The sequence below is a fragment of the Argopecten irradians genome, chromosome 16, assembly GCF_041381155.1.
Source record: "Argopecten irradians isolate NY chromosome 16, Ai_NY, whole genome shotgun sequence".
NCBI lineage: Eukaryota > Metazoa > Mollusca > Bivalvia > Pectinida > Pectinidae > Argopecten > Argopecten irradians.
Genome location: NC_091149.1, coordinates 19,061,539 through 19,080,939, shown reverse-complemented (window position 1 = coordinate 19,080,939; position 19,401 = coordinate 19,061,539). Strand labels below are relative to the sequence as shown.

Genomic DNA, 19,401 nt, shown 5'->3' with positions numbered 1-19,401 from the left:
TTGTTTATGAAGATAATGGTCTATATTAATTTATCAATCATTACAAAGATGTATGGCCATACATACATACCAGAGTGTTATAACTGTGTGACTATCAGAGTGATTTAGTGTGACTGGGTACCACTATGTTCTGTGTGGATTCACTTCTCTTAACATCTGTTATTTCACCTGTTTCTATATATACATTACCAAACAGTTTTGTAAAAATACCTAACCATCTACCGGTCAACTGATCGTTGACCATTTCACTGACCGTGTTATCAGGATGTAGTACATTGTGTGTTACTTGTATCTACTACCTAATCCTGTAGCCTGTGTTTTATACATTTTTTATGTATTTTTTTAATTTTTTTTTTTTTTTAACTTTGACCTTTGTTAACCAAAGCGATCGTTATTGGACGTGAGAGTATCTGGCACCTCCGAACATGCCAATCACCATGATAACCATACCAAGGTAACTTGGTCATTCACCTACCAATCGAAGTATCCATATTTGCTACCACTTGACGCTTTGCCAATTCTATTTGATATTTTGTACAACATATCTGAATGGTAAATGGGGATATTTTGAAACTTTATATAGCTGGTCTAAGCAGTTGTTTCTCTGAAATTTTTTTCTAAACAAAAAACTTTGTAATTTGCCTTTGTCAACTTTGTATTTGGCAACTTAAAAAAAAACAACGTTTTTTTACCAACATTCCAACAAAATGCCAGGACACTAAAAAAAATAGTGTGACATAATATTTAGCAAAGATAAAGATACTCAATTATTTTTTTCCCTTTCATTTCGGAAATAGTTCCATAATTTACTTGCAAGAAAGATCTTCAAATTGTTCCAGTTTACCAGATTTATATACTTTTATTTTTATGAAAATAAGCTTGTACATTGTATATATCTGACCATATATTTCATCTACTGTTGAGTCTATTTTGGCATTTTCTTTAGAGAACCCTCTCACTTACTGACAACCATTAGATCTTGGATTATATCCCTCAGGAGTGGCTTTGTTTTTCCCTTAAAGACTATGATGTTAGAGTTACCTCCCCTGGAAATAGCACTTGTCAAGAGTTATCTCCCCTGAAATATTAGCCTTGTCTCCCCTAAAAATTGCGGTGGGAGTCAACCTTAATGTAGATAATAAGAAATCATGAGTATCTAGCATAAAGATGTCCTTGATTCATTTGCAGAAACAAACCTTTCCTGAAAGGCCCACTACCTTTCCAAAACGGTTTCATTATTTTTAAAATGGAAGGTAAAACAAAATTGATAATTTTGTAGAGTCGCAAAAGTTATTAACTTATCGTTTATACTACACATATTATCATCTTCAGAATAATTTGAGTAAAATAAATAAAATGTTAATTTACATGACGCGGGTTATGCTTCCCAAGTGCTATGCGTTAGTTGACTGTCACTGCGCCAGACAGCAAAACAGCTAAAGTAATCTTCAATGTTATGATAGATTATGCAGAAAATCTTGCATTTGTTAAAAATTAACCTTGTCTTGGGCCATCAATATATATTTTCTTTTGTGATTGTTGTTTTTAAGAAACTTTTATTTTTTGTTTTGGAAACGTAGTGGGCTTTTGGATTATCATACCATAACTAAAATTTACCTGAAACACAAAAGACTACGGTATACATGCCAAAATAGAAGTGACAGTAATGTTTTGTATGGACTTGTTTATCCCGTGCTCTCTAATGCACGTACTGAAAAATATATTGCATGACATTTTAAACATTGTTATGATTTAAAGGACAGAATTATTTTTAAGGATAATTTGGTAAATCTTTTAAAATAATGATAAATATAATAAATAAATAATCAATTTAACAACTGTCTTAAAACCAATTAAACAACTGTCTTATTTTTTCAGCATAATTATATTTTTAGATATTTGCATCAATTAATAATTTCAATAATATAATGTTCATTGGTATAGAAGACAATAAATTGATCTTGTAATTTAAAAGAGATACAAAACTAAAATTTTGATTTGCTTTCTTCTTGATTCTTTGAAAAAAGTATTCTGGTATATTGAATCGTTTGTGCTTTTTTTATGTATCATAATGTGTGAACTAGAATCTTTGTTTAATTATGTATCCATATAAGGATTTATACAATTATACACATCCATTAACAGATTAACAGGTATTGTATATCGGGAATATTATATTTATACATTATTATATTTGGAATAATAAATGATATATTTTGTATTTAGGATACACATTATATTGTAATTACCAATGTACACCAGGGTATTCATATACATGTAATTTGCTTATTTACTCACAAAAATCCAGAGCAAACTTGAATGGTACCGCTACTAATGTCATCATTAATGCGAATATATTTGATATCAATGAAAACTGTTTCAAAATAATATGTTTTAGAAATTTGGTTTCATTTTCTTTGGTCAACAATAATTTTGTAAACCAGTTAAAAATTTGACTTATTCAATAGGTTTAGACTTATATCCTTACTGTTTTACGTGGTTAAATACTAATACATGTATATAGTGTTATATTGATGTTAATTGGAAAACTGTACTTTTTATATCTTAATTAAGTTTTAGTTTTCTTTTCTGTTTGCATTTAAATTTATTATCAACCAGTTTAAAATTGAATGTGTTTTGCTCGTCTTATTTTATCTCTGTATCCTCTCTGAATCAACAAAATTAAAAAAAAAAAAAAAAAAAAACAACAACTGCAAAGCGATTGTTGGAATCTACAAATACAATATATTAATAATTGATATAGACTGTTTGATCGATTGTCTTTTGGTAAAAATACAGATTGTGGACTGGATTGAATAACAGATATGTTTATTTGTTTTGGTAAATCTTGGTTATGACCTAGCTATTCAGTATCTACATGTTACAGAGTTATCTGCCCTTGAATGTAGGTAACAGCTGTTCCATAATGTTATTATGGGTGTAATGTCATATTTATCTCAGGAAGTAATCACCATCGTAATAAATACCTACATGCAAGGCAGATACCTCTCTCATATGCAAAGACGGAATGGATTGGCAATTTAGACGGAACTTGGCCTTTTGTTACTTTACTGCTACAATCACTTTGTATATTAGTAGAATGAAGTTTTGTTTCTGCACTATTCTACTTGATTTCATCCCGATATACACAGCATGTTTAGTTTAAATCATGAGCTATATTAGGTAAACTCACAGGAACCAAACAATGCTTTAGTTTTACTGATATCCTGGGGTAGAGGGGATGGGGAAGGGAGGGGTCAGTATACTTTGTGTCTACTGATACCCTGGGGTAGAGGGGATGGGGAAGGGAGGGGGTGAGTATACTTTGTGTCTACTGATACCCTGGGGTAGAGGGGATGGGGAAGGGAGGGGTCAGTATACTTTGTGTCTACTGATACCCTGGGGTAGAGGGGATGGGGAAGGGAGGGGTTAGTATACTTTGTGTCTACTGATACCCTGGGGTAGAGGGGATGGGGAAGGGAGGGGGTGAGTATACTTTGTGTCTACTGATACCCTGGGGTAGAGGGGATGGGGAAGGGAGGGGTTAGTATACTTTGTGTCTACTGATACCCTGGGGTAGAGGGGATGGGGAAGGGAGGGGGTCAGTATACTTTGTGTCTACTGATACCCTGGGGTAGAGGGGATGGGGAAGGGAGGGGTCAGTATACTTTGTGTCTACTGATACCCTGGGGTAGAGGGGATGGGGAAGGGAGGGGTCAGTATACTTTGTGTCTACTGATACCCTGGGGTAGAGGGGATGGGGAAGGGAGGGGTGAGTATACTTTGTGTCTACTGATACCCTGGGGTAGAGGGGATGGGGAAGGGAGGGGTTAGTATACTTTGTGTCTACTGATACCCTGGGGTAGAGGGGATGGGGAAGGGAGGGGGTGAGTATACTTTGTGTCTACTGATACCCTGGGGTAGAGGGGATGGGGAAGGGAGGGGTTAGTATACTTTGTGTCTACTGATACCCTGGGGTAGAGGGGATGGGGAAGGGAGGGGTCAGTATACTTTGTGTCTACTGATACCCTGGGGTAGAGGGGATGGGGAAGGGAGGGGTGAGTATACTTTGTGTCTACTGATACCCTGGGGTAGAGGGGATGGGGGAAGGGAGGGGTGAGTATACTTTGTGTCTACTGATACCCTGGGGTAGAGGGGATGGGGAGGGGGGTGAGTATACTTTGTGTCTACTGATACCCTGGGGTAGAGGGGATGGGGAAGGGAGGGGGTGAGTATACTTTGTGTCTACTGATACCCTGGGGTAGAGGGGATGGGGGAGGGAGGGGGATGAGTATACTTTGTGTCTACTGATACCCTGGGGTAGAGGGGATGGGGAAGGGAGGGGGTTAGTATACTTTGTGTCTACTGATACCCTGGGGTAGAGGGGATGGGGAAGGGAGGGGGTAGTATACTTTGTGTCTACTGATACCCTGGGGTAGAGGGGATGGGGAAGGGAGGGGGGTGAGTATACTTTGTGTCTACTGATACCCTGGGGTAGAGGGGATGGGGAAGGGAGGGGGTGAGTATACTTTGTGTCTACTGATACCCTGGGGTAGAGGGGATGGGGGAGGGAGGGGGTGAGTATACTTTGTGTCTACTGATACCCTGGGGTAGAGGGGATGGGGGAGGGAGGGGGTGAGTATACTTTGTGTCTACTGATACCCTGGGGTAGAGGGGATGGGGAAGGGAGGGGGTAGGGGGTGAGTATACTTTGTGTCTACTGATACCCTGGGGTAGAGGGGATGGGGAAGGGAGGGGTTAGTATACTTTGTGTCTATTGATACCCTGGGGTAGAGGGGATGGGGAAGGGAGGGGTTAGTATACTTTGTGTCTACTGATACCCTGGGGTAGAGGGGATGGGGAAGGGAGGGGGTCAGTATACTTTGTGTCTACTGATACCCTGGGGTAGAGGGGATGGGGAAGGGAGGGGGGAGTATACTTTGTGTCTACTGATACCCTGGGGTAGAGGGGATGGGGAAGGGAGGGGTGTGAGTATACTTTGTGTCTACTGATACCCTGGGGTAGAGGGGATGGGGAAGGGAGGGGGTGAGTATACTTTGTGTCTACTGATACCCTGGGGTAGAGGGGATGGGGGAGGGAGGGGGTCAGTATACTTTGTGTTTACTGTTACCCTGGGGTAAAGGGGATGGGGAAGGGAGGGGGTGAGTATACTTTGTGTCTACTGATACCCTGGGGTAGAGGGGATGGGGAAGGGAGGGGGTGAGTATACTTTGTGTCTACTGATACCCTGGGGTAGAGGGGATGGGGGAGGGAGGGGGTGAGTATACTTTGTGTCTACTGATACCCTGGGGTAGAGGGGATGGGGGAGGGAGGGGGTGAGTATACTTTGTGTCTACTGATACCCTGGGGTAGAGGGGATGGGGGAGGGAGGGGGGGTGAGTATACTTTGTGTCTACTGATACCCTGGGGTAGAGGGGATGGGGAAGGGAGGGGTTCAGTATACTTTGTGTCTACTGATACCCTGGGGTAGAGGGGATGGGGAAGGGAGGGGGTGAGTATACTTTGTGTCTACTGATACCCTGGGGTAGAGGGGATGGGGAAGGGAGGGGTAACTTGTGTCTATGATACCTGGGGTAGAGGGGATGGGGAGGGAGGAGGGTGAGTATACTTTGTGTCTACTGATACCCTGGGGTAGAGGGGATGGGGAAGGGAGGGGTGAGTATACTTTGTGTCTACTGATACCCTGGGGTAGAGGGGATGGGGAGGGAGGGAGGGGTGAGTATACTTTGTGTCTACTGATACCCTGGGGTAGAGGGGATGGGGGAGGGAGGGAGGGGTGAGTATACTTTGTGTCTACTGATACCCTGGGGTAGAGGGGATGGGGGAGGGAGGGGGAGTATACTTTGTGTCTACTGATACCCTGGGGTAGAGGGATGGGGAGGGGGGTGAGTATACTTTGTGTCTACTGATACCCTGGGGTAGAGGGGATGGGGGAGGGAGGGAGGGGTGAGTATATACTTTGTGTCTACTGATACTCTGGGGTAGAGGGGATGGGGGAGGGAGGGAGGGGTGAGTATACTTTGTGTCTACTGATACCCTGGGGTAGAGGGGATGGGGGAGGGAGGGAGGGGTGAGTATACTTTGTGTCTACTGATACCCTGGGGTAGAGGGGATGGGGGAGGGAGGGAGGGGTGAGTATACTTTGTGTCTACTGATACCCTGGGGTAGAGGGGATGGGGGAGGGAGGGAGGGGTGAGTATACTTTGTGTCTACTGATACCCTGGGGTAGAGGGGATGGGGGAGGGAGGGGGTGAGTATACTTTGTGTCTACTGATACTCTGGGGTAGAGGGGATGGGGGAGGAGGGGGTGAGTATACTTTGTGTCTACTGTACTGGGGGAGGGAGGGAGGGGGGTGAGTAACTTTGTGTCTACTGATACCCTGGGGTAGAGGGATGGGGAGGGGGGGGTAGATGAGAGGGAGGGAGGGGGGTGAGTATACTTTGTGTCTACTGATACCCTGGGGTAGAGGGGATGGGGGAGGGAGGGGGTGAGTATACTTTGTGTCTACTGATACCCTGGGGTAGAGGGGATGGGGGAGGGAGGGGGAGTGAGTATACTTTGTGTTTACTGATACCCTGGGTGGGTGGAAGGAGTATACTGTGTTTCCGGGTAAGGGGATTGTGGGAGGGGGTTGAGTATCCTTTTTTGCACTGATACCCTGGGGTCTTTTGTGGTATAATTCTACTGATGATTTGATAGCAGGGGTGTAATCTTTCCTGGTGTAATTGTATTTAGGGGTTTGACAGTAGGGGTGACCTCTCTCCTGGTGTAATTGTATTTAGGGGTTTGACAGTAGGGGTGACATCTCTCCTGGTGTAATTGTATTTAGGGGTTTGGTAGTAGGGGTGACATCTCTCCTGGTGTAATTGTATTTAGGGGTTTGACAGTAGGGGTGACATCTCTCCTGGTGTAATTGTATTTAGGGGTTTGACATAAATCTTGGTGTGACAGTTTGGGGTGACATCTCTCCTGGTGTAATTGTATTTAGGGGTTTGACAGTAGGGGTGACATCTCTCCTGGTGTAATTGTATTTAGGGGTTTGGTAGTAGGGGTGACATCTCTCCTGGTGTAATTGTATTTAGGGGTTTGGTAGTAGGGGTGACATCTCTCCTGGTGTAATTGTATTTAGGGGTTTGGTAGTAGGGGTGACATCTCTCCTGGTGTAATTGTATTTAGGGGTTTGGTAGTAGGGGTGACATCTCTCCTGGTGTAATTGTATTTAGGGGTTTGGTAGTAGGGGTGACATCTCTCCTGGTGTAATTGTATTTAGGGGTTTGGTAGTAGGGGTGACATCTCTCCTGGTGTAATTGTATTTAGGGGTTTGGTAGTAGGGGTGACATCTCTCCTGGTGTAATTGTATTTAGGGGTTTGGTAGTAGGGGTGACATCTCTCCTGGTGTAATTGTATTTAGGGGTTTGGTAGTAGGGGTGACATCTCTCCTGGTGTAATTGTATTTAGGGGTTTGGTAGTAGGGGTGACATCTCTCCTGGTGTAATTGTATTTAGGGGTTTGGTAGTAGGGGTGACATCTCTCCTGGTGTAATTGTATTTAGGGGTTTGGTAGTAGGGGTGACATCTCTCCTGGTGTAATTGTATTTAGGGGTTTGGTAGTAGGGGTGACATCTCTCCTGGTGTAATTGTATTTAGGGGTTTGGTAGTAGGGGTGACATCTCTCCTGGTGTAATTGTATTTAGGGGTTTGGTAGTAGGGGTGACATCTCTCCTGGTGTAATTGTATTTAGGGGTTTGGTAGTAGGGGTGACATCTCTCCTGGTGTAATTGTATTTAGGGGTTTGGTAGTTGGTGTAATTGTAGGGGTATCTATGTTTTGATAAATCTTGTGTCTGTCTTTATCTGGTTGGGGAGGCTATCTTTTCATTAATTCAGTGTGTTTATCTCTTCTTTCATACACTCTTTAAGTGTTAAAGGGTGTCTGAGGGAGAGCTACACTTTAACATTTGACCTTCTTTTCTTTGACCCAAATAGCCACAAGCTAATTAATGGTCAGGCTATCTCACCTTCACAAATGGTTACTTGAGCTTTGTGCTTGGATCATGTGTGAATCATTTTGCAATGCATAGTAAAAGTAGGTCAAATGATTTCTGATCAATGTCATGCAAAAGTAGGTCACAGTGATCTTATTTGTTTGACCATTTATAAAAAAATGACAATGTTTATTGGTGATTATTCCTCTACTAGGTGTATGTTAGTTTTTTCTCTAATTCTGATCTTAGTAGGAATTTGCCTTTTTTGCTGATGCACTCTCAGGATGCCAAGTTTCTGAAGACATATATGTTTGATATCTTGCCTGGTTGTCTTTTGATTGATAGTTTTATAAACTGACTAGTTCAGTGTTTTTGCCAAAGAACGCTTCCTTAACCTGAATTTTTTCAATTTAATTTCAACAGATAGAAAGTAATTCTCATACAATGTTTAAGATATCCGTACCTTTTCAGTAAATATTAAATCATTAGTTGTATACAAGAATTAACTATCCTTTTTTTTCACTTTGATCTCCTTTATTAGAAGCAAATAATTGTATTTCAATGAACATATTGCACAATGTCAAGGAATGTTATCAATATGCTATTTGTTTCTTTAGTACATTCGATGTTGTATATTTGTAGCTAAACATGCACTTCATGAAGAAAATTCCAAAGGAGGCTGAAGCAGCAAACATCCTGGTTGGTGAGGTTGATTTCCTGAAATACCCCATCATTGGCTTTACCCGGCTCCTCCATTCTCAGTTAATGGGTGATCTCACAGAGGTCCCTGTTCCTACCAAGTTCATCTTTTTCCTCCTGGGTCCTAGGGGCAACCAGAACAAGTTCCATGAGATTGGTCGCTCTATAGCAACGCTCATGTCAGATGAGGTGAGTTCTTAACAAGCAGATGTCATATCAAAGTCCATAGCAACCTGGTGTCATATCAAGAAAGTCTATTGCAACCAGGTGTATTTTGTATCAATTTGTTTCGATTAAATGACATTAAATGACATGCAAAGTAACTTTTTATCAAACTGACTTGAAAAAATTTCAATCCTGTATCACATTATTTTAGTTCATTGCGTAAAATCAATTGCAAACTTGTTTCAGTGAGTAAACTTGATTTTCATTACCTTGAAATGAGGAAATTTGTATCATACCTTTAATCTAACAAAGGAAGCCCATGGTAACCTTGTCAAATAAGGAAATCCATGGCAACCTCGAGTCAAATAAGGAAATCCATGGCAACCTCGAGTCAAATAAGGAAATCCATGGCAACCTCGAGTCAAATAAGGAAATCCATGGCAACCTCGAGTCAAATAAGGAAATCCATGGCAACCTCGAGTCAAATAAGGAAATCCATGGCAACCTCGAGTCAAATAAGGAAATCCATACCAACCTCGAGTCAAATAAGGAAATCCATACCAACCTCGAGTCAAATAAGGAAATCCATACCAACCTCGAGTCAAATAAGGAAATCCATACCAACCTCGAGTCAAATAAGGAAATCCATGGCAACCTCGAGTCAAATAAGGAAATCCATGGCAACCTCGAGTCAAATAAGGAAATCCATGGCAACCTCGAGTCAAATAAGGAAATCCATGGCAACCTCGAGTCAAATAAGGAAATCCATGGCAACCTCGAGTCAAATAAGGAAATCCATGGCAACCTTGATTCTAATAAGGAAAACTTTGGCATCCTCAAGTTTAATAAGAAAATCTATAGCATCCTTGTGTCCAATCCTGATTCTGTACTTATATACTACAGGTATTCCATGATGTCGCCTATCATGCCAGAAATCGGGAAGATCTACTGGCAGGAATTGATGAGTTTCTGGATCAGGTTACGGTGCTGCCCCCTGGAGAATGGGACCCTAGTATCCGAATAGAGCCCCCACAAAGTGTTCCGTCTCAGGTAAAATTACATCTGTCATACCTCTTATGGATGAATTAGCCAATCACCATCAGATGCATATCTATTTGAATTGTCCAGTGCAGCCATGGTCAATAGTTAGTGTATCCATGACTCCATAAACAGTTTTTGCTATCTCTGTTTCTCTGAAAGTACAGAAAACAAATCTGTTACATTTTATGTGTGTTGTTACTGATTTCTAATTGTTCACTTTGAGGCAGAGTGTCCATATACCTGGAGTTCTTGTTATCGCTGTTTCTCCAAAAGTACAAACATTTTTTTTATCAAATTATTTATTGATTATGTCTCTAATTGTTGAGGGTGTGGTGAACCTTGATAACTATTGTCAACAAGTAGCAATCTTGGATTTGGATGTACAATGCTGAGGTTGATAAATTTATGTGGTTAAATATACAGCTTTGAAAGTGGTAACTAACTTATAGAGTTTATGTATAGGTTTTGGAAGTAGTAACTTGGCATCGACAGGGAAAACAGAAAATAGATTTATTTTTAATTACATTGATACATTCAATTTTGTGCCATCTCCGCCCTGCAGGGATAATCAAAGTCTAGGAATTCTATGTTAAAGTTATCATCTATAATATTAATTATTGCTTTGATAAATATGTTTACAAACCTGTTTAAAGACCTGATTTGCATATTTTTACAGACAAGTCGTAAAACAGCCCCCTCTGGCGGTACCCCATCAGGGAAATCCGAAGTCGAGGAAGTAGTGGAGGAATCCCATGGAGACGACCCCTGTCTCCAACGAACTGGCAGGTCAGTCTGGGGTCAAAGGTCATTCTATAGAATAGTTTAAAGATGAAAAAAATCCTGAGGTTTTTTATTTTTGAACAGATGGAATATATTGCATTACCAGATTGATTTTGATAATAAGGTTAAAATGACCTAAGTATGTGTAAGGATTATAGAATCTGAATCCTATCTGATGTTTCAGGTTTTTTGGAGGACTGATTGACGACGTGAAGAGGAAGGCTCCATTCTATGGCAGTGACTTTAAAGACGTTTTACATGTACAGTGTATAGCTTCCTTTGTGTTCCTTTACTTTGCCTGTCTAACCCCCATCATTACGTTTGGGGGTCTTCTCGGAGATGCAACGAAGAACAACATGGTCAGTATCTTTAGGTTGTAAGGAGGTGTAGTATTCTTTGCCTATAACAGAGTTAGCTCCCTTGTGGGTAGGTATCAATTGTTACGTCATTATTTTTGTGAGTACAATTCACTTTGTTTTCTCCGAAAACTACGGCATTACGCTCGCAAACATATGATGTCACAATCAATACCTACCTGTAAGGGCAGATAACTCTGTAATATGCAAATACAGAATAATAGAGATGATTCATTGTGTAGACAAGCTAGATGTGAAAGTGAAGATTGTTGATTTAATATAATTCATAGTTAAATGGTGAAAATTGAGAAGTAAAATGTACACATTGTGATACAGTGTAAAACTTATACATTGTTTAAAGATGCTCCACCGCTGATAAATGGTATTTTTTCTCTATCAAAAACAGGAGCAGACGAAATAGTATTTTTCTTCAGTTACAAAAGTTACTTTACACTATTACCACCCATTTAAAAGTTTGTGCTTCTAATTTTACTTCAAGATACACATATTTAAATAGACTTAATTGCATCCCAAAAAAATTCTGTGGCACTATGTCCTATATGTAATGAAGTACTGATTTTGCATGTACCAATAACAAAATAATTATTTATATCATTTTTGGTGTTAATTTGACACATGTAGACACGGTTATACATCAGTTTTTGTTCATGGCGATTTCATGACGAATATCATTCATGCTATGTCGATGGTGGAGCATCTTTAAATGTAAAAATTTAGATACAGTACATTAGTTAAAATAAGATAGGGGCCACTGTAGACCAGTGGTTGTTTTTCGACATATTACCAGACGACCTTCACATTTAGGTTTCGATAATCCTGTGACGGGCGGTTGCCAGGATCTGACCATAGGCCTGTGACTTTTCTTCCACATTCTTAACCTGGCATGTCCTTAAAATAACCCATTGCTGCTATTAGGACAAAAATATAACCAAACGAATGAAATAAGATGGTTTCGGTTACAGGCAGCGTTTGAGAGTATATTAGCAGGAGCTATCTGTGGTGTGGTGTACTCCCTCTGTGCTGGTCAGCCTCTCACTATCCTTGGTAGTACTGGGCCAGTCCTGGTGTTTGAGACCATCACGTTCCAGTTTTGTGGGTAAGTGCAGTTTAGTACCTCATCTACTGAAAGAATGTCAGAGAGGTATGTGACTGGCAGGTTGATGAAATGAAATTAATTTTGTGATCAATGCTTATAACTAATTCTGAAGCTATTTGCTGCCTGCAAAAACAAAAATTATCTTTACTTTGTTAAACTACTTCAAACTAAGGGAGATAATCTTGATATGCTAATTTTATTTTTGCCACAGATAGTTTCGCACCCGCCCTATACAGAAGGGAGACATCTCCATATACTATTTATATTTCATCAGGGATATGGAGCTTGACTACATATAAAGAAGGGAGACAATCCCTATATACTATTTATAATTTGAAAGGGATATGGAGCTTGACTACCTGGAACGAAGGGAGATAATTTCTATATACTATTTATATTTTGTCAGGGATATGGAGCTTGACTACCTAGAACTGAGGTTCTGGATAGGAATATGGACAGGGATTATCCTGATCGTCATGACAGCGTTTGACCTTAGTGCACTTGTACGTTACATCACCCGATTCACAGAGGAGAGCTTTGCTTTGCTGATCTCACTGATCTTCATCAAAGAAGCCATTGCTAAACTGATAAACATCAAAGAAAAGTACCCTGTCAATTTCCACCCCAGCCTCTTCTACCCGTGCGACTGCTATGTTAAGAATAACATAACTAACACCACCGACATCTACCCGGTCCAAATTGAACATGCCAAATATTGGACTAACTTCACCAGAATGGACTGCAAGGATTTAGAGGGAGTTGTTGTCGGGGAGGGATGTATTGAATATAAAGCGGATGTGTTTTTCCTTTCCATACTTCTGTTCATCGGCACTTTTACTTTGGCTTATTCTCTCAAAATGATGAAGACCAGTGCATTTTTCCCAAGCTTTGTAAGTTCTCCAGATTTATTTCAATTTTTTTTCTCAATATAAATACCCTTTTAAAGATGCTCCACTGCTGACAAATGGTAGAAGCCGACAAATTAGTATTTTTCTTCAAGTTACAAAAGTTACTTACTTTACACCATTACCATCATTGAAAAGTTTTATATGTTTTTGTGTAAATTAGACGCCTATAAGCAATATCAAAAATACTTTATTATTAAAATGGTGGGCATTGTTTATGCTTTGTTGGCGGTGGAGCAACTTTAAAGTTATATGTACCAGAACTGGGTGAAAATTTTGAAATGTTTTGTTTTTTCTTCAGTGATGTTTTGAAAACCATCAGGTTTGATGAATTAAGCTGTGAAAATCATTCAAATAGGCAGAACAACATGTATGATGCCTTAGATGTGCTAAGTTACAGCACAGAATTTATACATTGTAAATTTCATGTTTTTATGCTTAATGTATCATTCTAGATATAAATGTGAAATGAACCGTCGACCACAACTTGGCTTCTTGGTCGTATGTAAATATGATGAGTACTGTCGAAAATCATTTTCAGCTCCTATTTTTTCTTGTGAAATTAAAACCTATGCATTGTAAGTATCACAATTCTCAAAATGTTGGTAATATTTGGTGGTGAATAAAATATTAAAAGCTCTTCACGATTTGTGAGTATGAACATTACGGCACATGTAACTTTAATATTGAAACAATAATTAAAAGCTTGATTCATAAACGAGTGGGCATGCATTGACATCAGATTAGGGCTTTGAGGGTTTTAGAATTGAACTTTATAAAAAATTATCTGTATTTCCAGTTGAATAAATTAATTAGTTTTCATATCATAATAAGGACACCTTTAATACATATACTTCAGCATTTAAGCTACAAAAAAATGGATATCTTAAACCTTCATTTTTAGGTTAACTAAAATTTATTTTATTTGTATATCTCAAATATTGAACTTTTATATCAACCATGCATTACTGCTGGTATATCTTTTGTTTAAGGCATTGATAGATTTAGGATATCAAGCTATTTTATATTAACCATTCATGCCTATATATTTTGTTTACAGGTAAGACATTGATAGATTTTGGATATCAAGCTATTTTATATTAACCATGCCTGTCTATATATTTTGTTTACAGGTAAAACATCGATAGATTTTGGATATCAAGCTATTTTATATTAACCATGCATGCCTATATATTTTGTTTACAGGTAACACATTGATAGATTTTGGATATCAAGCTATTTTATATTAACCATGCCTGTCTATATATTTTGTTTACAGGTAACACATTGATAGATTTTGGATATCAAGCTATTTTATATTAACCATGCCTGTCTATATATTTTGTTTACAGGTAAAACATTGATACATTTTGGATATCAAGCTATTTTATATTAACCATGCCTGTCTATATATTTTGTTTACAGGTAACACATTGATAGATTTAGGATATCAAGCTATTTTATATTAACCATGCCTGCCTATATATTTTGTTTACAGGTAAGTCATCAATAGATTTAGGATATCAAGCTATTTTATATTAACCATGCCTGTCTATATATTTTGTTTACAGGTAACACATTGATAGATTTAGGATATCAAGCTATTTTATATTAACCATGCCTGTCTATATATTTTGTTTACAGGTAAGACATTGATAGATTTTGGATATCAAGCTATTTTATATTAACCATGCCTGTCTATATATTTTGTTTACAGGTAAAACATCGATAGATTTTGGATATCAAGCTATTTTATATTAACCATGCCTGTCTATATATTTTGTTTACAGGTAAGGACGGTAATTAGTGACTTTGCTGTACTTATCGCTATAATGTCGATGGTGGGACTAGATGCTGGTCTCGGACTAGACACACCTAAATTGGAAGTTCCTGACAGTTTTGCTGTAAGTTTATTAATCTATAGATATTTCCTCATACAGGGAATGATAACTACTTGAAAAACGTGTTTCGTATTCTGTTACTGTTTTGAAATCTATGCCTTTTGACATATAAGAGCAGTGAGACAGACATGCAGTTTCTTTTAAAAAGCATTTATGTCATAATGTCATCACCAATTTTAAGGTGCAGTCAAACCTGTCTATAAAGACCACAAAGAAAAATGTTCTTTACAGCCAAGTGGTCTTCATGCACAGGTTAAATTGGGTTGAAATTGGTCATTTGGGACTCTAGTCAAGAGGTCTTATTAAGCAGTTCGTCTTTATACAGCAGTGGTCACTCAGACAGATTTCACTGTATATATTTTATCAAGAGAATGTTAATTATTATTTCAAGATACAGTTATGGTCCCCTAATGCTCCGGTTTGCGGCAATCAGAAAGTTTTTTTTTCCTTATTTTTTTTTAGCCAACAAAGCCGGGACGAGGATGGGTGATAAATCCAGTGGGTAAGAACCCTGGCTGGACCATTGTTGCAGCTATTATTCCGTCGCTATTGGCAACCATATTGATATTCATGGATCAGCAGATTACAGCAGTAATTGTCAACAGGAAGGAAAACAAACTAAAGGTAGGTAACTCTAATGATATTAGGGGAATAGTAGTATCAATTATGTCAAAAGGGAAAATTAAAGGTAGATAACTCTTATGATATCAGGGGAACAGTAGTATCAATTACAGTAAAACCCCTATAACTCGAACTGCAGGGGACCAGGTCAATAGTTCGAGGAATAAGGGGTATTCGACTCATCCGAGGTTGGTCAAGATCGACAGTTAAAATGTCCGGTTTCAAACTATGACAAACAATGCACGGCAATGACATTTTAATTACCCTATCTTTCAGCATTTTGGATTTCTTTATTTAAGTGTTGTATTGATAGCAATATCAAATTGGAAAAGCTAATGAGAAAGCCCTAAGCTTAAATCAAATGTCATTCACATCAGAGTAAGCGCTCGTCATCTAGATTAATGTACAATATCCATATTGGTCAACAAGGAGTACATTTTCTATTATTTAATTATCACAAATTATTTAAAAAATTTACAAAATACATACTCACAATAAAGTTATTAACCAGCATATTTATGGACATAAGGAATGATATCTATATATGTCTATTTAGTATTTACGAGTAAAGTTACAAAAAACAATTTACATGAAAAGATACGGAACGCACTGATGTAATGTACTTTGCATATATCGTTTGATATCGTTTACATCTTTCGGCAAATAACATTGTGTTAGCCTGTCGAATGAAACCAACGAAGAAATTTAAAAAAAATAAACTTTTATAATTAGGCGGACGTCAGCAATATCTTCCGCCGCTTTTGTCATTTCACAATGCGTACTTTCTATTAACACGGATCAACAACTTCCGCATTTAAAACGAAGATTATTACGAGAGAAACATTAATAACTTAATGCCTTTTCTGAAATATTTAAATAAAGTTAGCATTAAACAACGGCTTGCGATCGTTTAGGTAGGTAATAATGACACCATTAATCCCTTAATTACCTAAAGGCTTGACACGCCAATTGTATAAACACAAGATCGTGAGCAATTATCCATGTTGGTCGGTGCAGTAAGGTGTGACACAGGTAAAAAAAATCTCAAGGGCCAAACACCTGTTCGACGAATACATGTGTAAATACTATGTATTTGATGCAACGGGGACATATTTCTGTTCGAGGAATAAGGGGTATTCGACGAATAGCTGTTCGAGCTATCCGGGGTTTTGTTACTTAGATTATATAGAGAGACGGTCGGGACCGTATGACCAGTTCGACGAATAGGGGGTATTCGAGGTATCCGGGTTCGAGTTAGAGGGGTTTTACTGTATGTTAAAAGGATATATTAAAGGTAGATAACTCTTATGATATTAGGGGAACAGTAATATCAATTATGTTAAAAGGGAAAATTAAAGGTAGATAACGCTTATGACATTAGGGGAACAATAGTATCAATTATGTTAAAAGAGAAAATTAAAGGTAGATAACTCTAATGATAATATCAATTATGCCAACAGGAAGGGGAAACAACTAGAAAGATAATTTTGATGATATTAGAAGTACAATGATATACTGTATATACACTTGTAGGAAGAAACAAGGTAGATATCTGTTGTTGTATATGGAATACACTTATTATACATTCCAAAAGAATTTACAAAAATAAAACTTCTGTTAATACTATCCATTTGCTATATGGATAACAAAAAAACAAAAAACACAAAAAGTGCAGGGGTTGGGGGACGGGGTGTTGCATCTTTTCCAAATACATTTCCTGCTGCTTTCCTAACTTCCTAAGTAAACATGGACTGGTATATACCTTCCTACAGACGGTCTATGATATATAGAGATCTACCTAAATAAAAATGTCACACACAAGCCCCAGTTATAAGAATGTGGTACATAACCCCCAATTATATAGTGATGTTTCGTTTTCCAGAAAGGAAAGGGCTATCATCTAGACCTGTTCATCGTGGCCATTCTCATCATGATCTGTTCTCTGTTGGGGCTGCCTTGGTTTGTAGCTGCCACCGTCCTCTCAATCAACCACGTGATGAGTCTGAAACAGGAATCGGAATGTACAGCTCCCGGAGAGCGACCCAAATTCTTGGGAGTCAGGTAATTATTATGCTGGGAAAGAAAGGGCATGAGGAGAAAGCAAGGTCTCAAATTTAGTTATGCATAGCATGAATTTGAACTTTGAGTAAGAATAACGGGCGCCATTCTATTTATCTTCCTTCTCATAAAGTTAAGTAAGTAAATTATGTTTCTCATAAAGTTAAGTAAGTAAATTATGTTTCTCATAAAGTTCAGTAAAGATAGCATGACCATCATTATTAGGCCAATAAAAAATATATGTCTATTTAGGGTTACATTGGCAAAAAAATAGGGTCGGTAGGTCAGGATAATTTTTTTTAGTGTCTTTCACTCTAAAATAATGACCAGAGATCTAAATCCAAACTTTTATTTTTTTTCTTAGAAAAGCAGGGGAAATAAATTAGTGTCGTTGATAAAAATTAGGGTCAGTCGGGTAACCCTAAACAGACATATTTTCTTTGTTTGGCCTTACTCTATATCACAAATGTTTTATCATGAAGTAAGCTTAGGTAACATGATTACCATTAACACAAGTATTGTTATTTATAAAAAACTTTTTGAAGTTAGGTAACATTTAAACAATAAACTGTTACCAGATTAGACATACAGTTAATATGAAGCCCATCTGTTATGTATAGGCGTAAGTGTACATTGAATACATTGTCAGTGACGCGGCGGAAACGTTAGGTATTCATACGCTTGACCAGATTGGAGTTCATAGCCAGATATTGCCCATCTGGTTTAACATAGATTAAACGGGAAACTGAAAGTAGAATGGAAATATAATAAGATGTTGTAAAGTTAGGGCTTTTAGGAAACTAACAGTGAAGTTTATGATATTTGGCTATCTTTGCGGGCAGAGCTCTATTATTCCTATGGAAAAGAAAATAAACTTTATGTAGTCTCTTAAACATTTTGTTTTTAAATTGAAATACTCTTAAAATTCTGATGGCATGCATAGCAGTACTATTTTGTTCTGTTAACAAAGGAGTTAAATAACATTTTCCAGGGGTGGTGTGTTGTATGAAGTTATTGTATACTTCTACATCCAAATTGGATCATTGTATAGTATAATTGCAGAGGATGAAGTTATTAATATTTTGTTTTCTGTTTTAGGGAACAGAGAGTAACCGGTGTAACGATCTTTTTTGTTATTGGGATGTCTGTCCTCCTAACTAGAGTACTAAAGGTGAGGAAGTTATTATTTTAGACATGTTAACCTTTGGTGACCAAAAAGAGGTAGATTTTTTACTCAAAAGCGGTAGCATTGCACGCGGCATTTTTCGCGGCGCGTCAGAGATATATAAATATCAATAATATGCAAAATAATTACAAAAACATATTTTGTTAACAAATTATGTTTTAACTTTGATTATCACCATAGGCTTTGGTGGCTCATTTTGCATTTTTTAATGCTAATTGAGGCTTACATTAAATTTAGAAGATGCAAAATGCCAATAAAGTGGGTGTTGGTCAGGGAGTGTTCACACCTCCTTTGTTTACTTAATTATCAAACCAGTCCCCATACACTGTCTGGTATGCATTTTGAAGCCACCATGGCAGCCCCACCATAAAAAAGACTATAAAAATTTCAGAAATCGGAAGAAAAAAAAATAAAAAAGATCTTTTGTCAGAAATTGGAATATTTGGATATTAAAGCGGTAGGCGGAATATCAGCTTCAAAAGCGGTAGACTTCCGCCTGAATCGGTAAGGTTAACATGTCTGATTATTTTGTATTTTTTTGATTTGTGAAAAATATGTTGCCATGGT

At 38.1% G+C, this 19,401-nt stretch overlaps 1 protein-coding gene across 1 annotated transcript in view; it reads left to right on the top strand.

The window, feature by feature from the left end:
* Positions 1–19,401, top strand: part of LOC138310243 (electroneutral sodium bicarbonate exchanger 1-like) — a 62,226-nt gene that overhangs the window by 34,469 nt on the left and 8,356 nt on the right. The window contains exons 8-18 of the mRNA XM_069251364.1: positions 386–454; positions 8,648–8,893; positions 9,773–9,919; positions 10,587–10,696; positions 10,875–11,049; positions 12,030–12,163; positions 12,570–13,053; positions 14,859–14,972; positions 15,432–15,593; positions 17,473–17,651; positions 18,747–18,819. Coding sequence (XP_069107465.1) covers positions 386–454; positions 8,648–8,893; positions 9,773–9,919; positions 10,587–10,696; positions 10,875–11,049; positions 12,030–12,163; positions 12,570–13,053; positions 14,859–14,972; positions 15,432–15,593; positions 17,473–17,651; positions 18,747–18,819 — 1,893 coding nt within the window. The remainder of the gene's footprint in view (positions 1–385; positions 455–8,647; positions 8,894–9,772; positions 9,920–10,586; positions 10,697–10,874; positions 11,050–12,029; positions 12,164–12,569; positions 13,054–14,858; positions 14,973–15,431; positions 15,594–17,472; positions 17,652–18,746; positions 18,820–19,401) is intronic.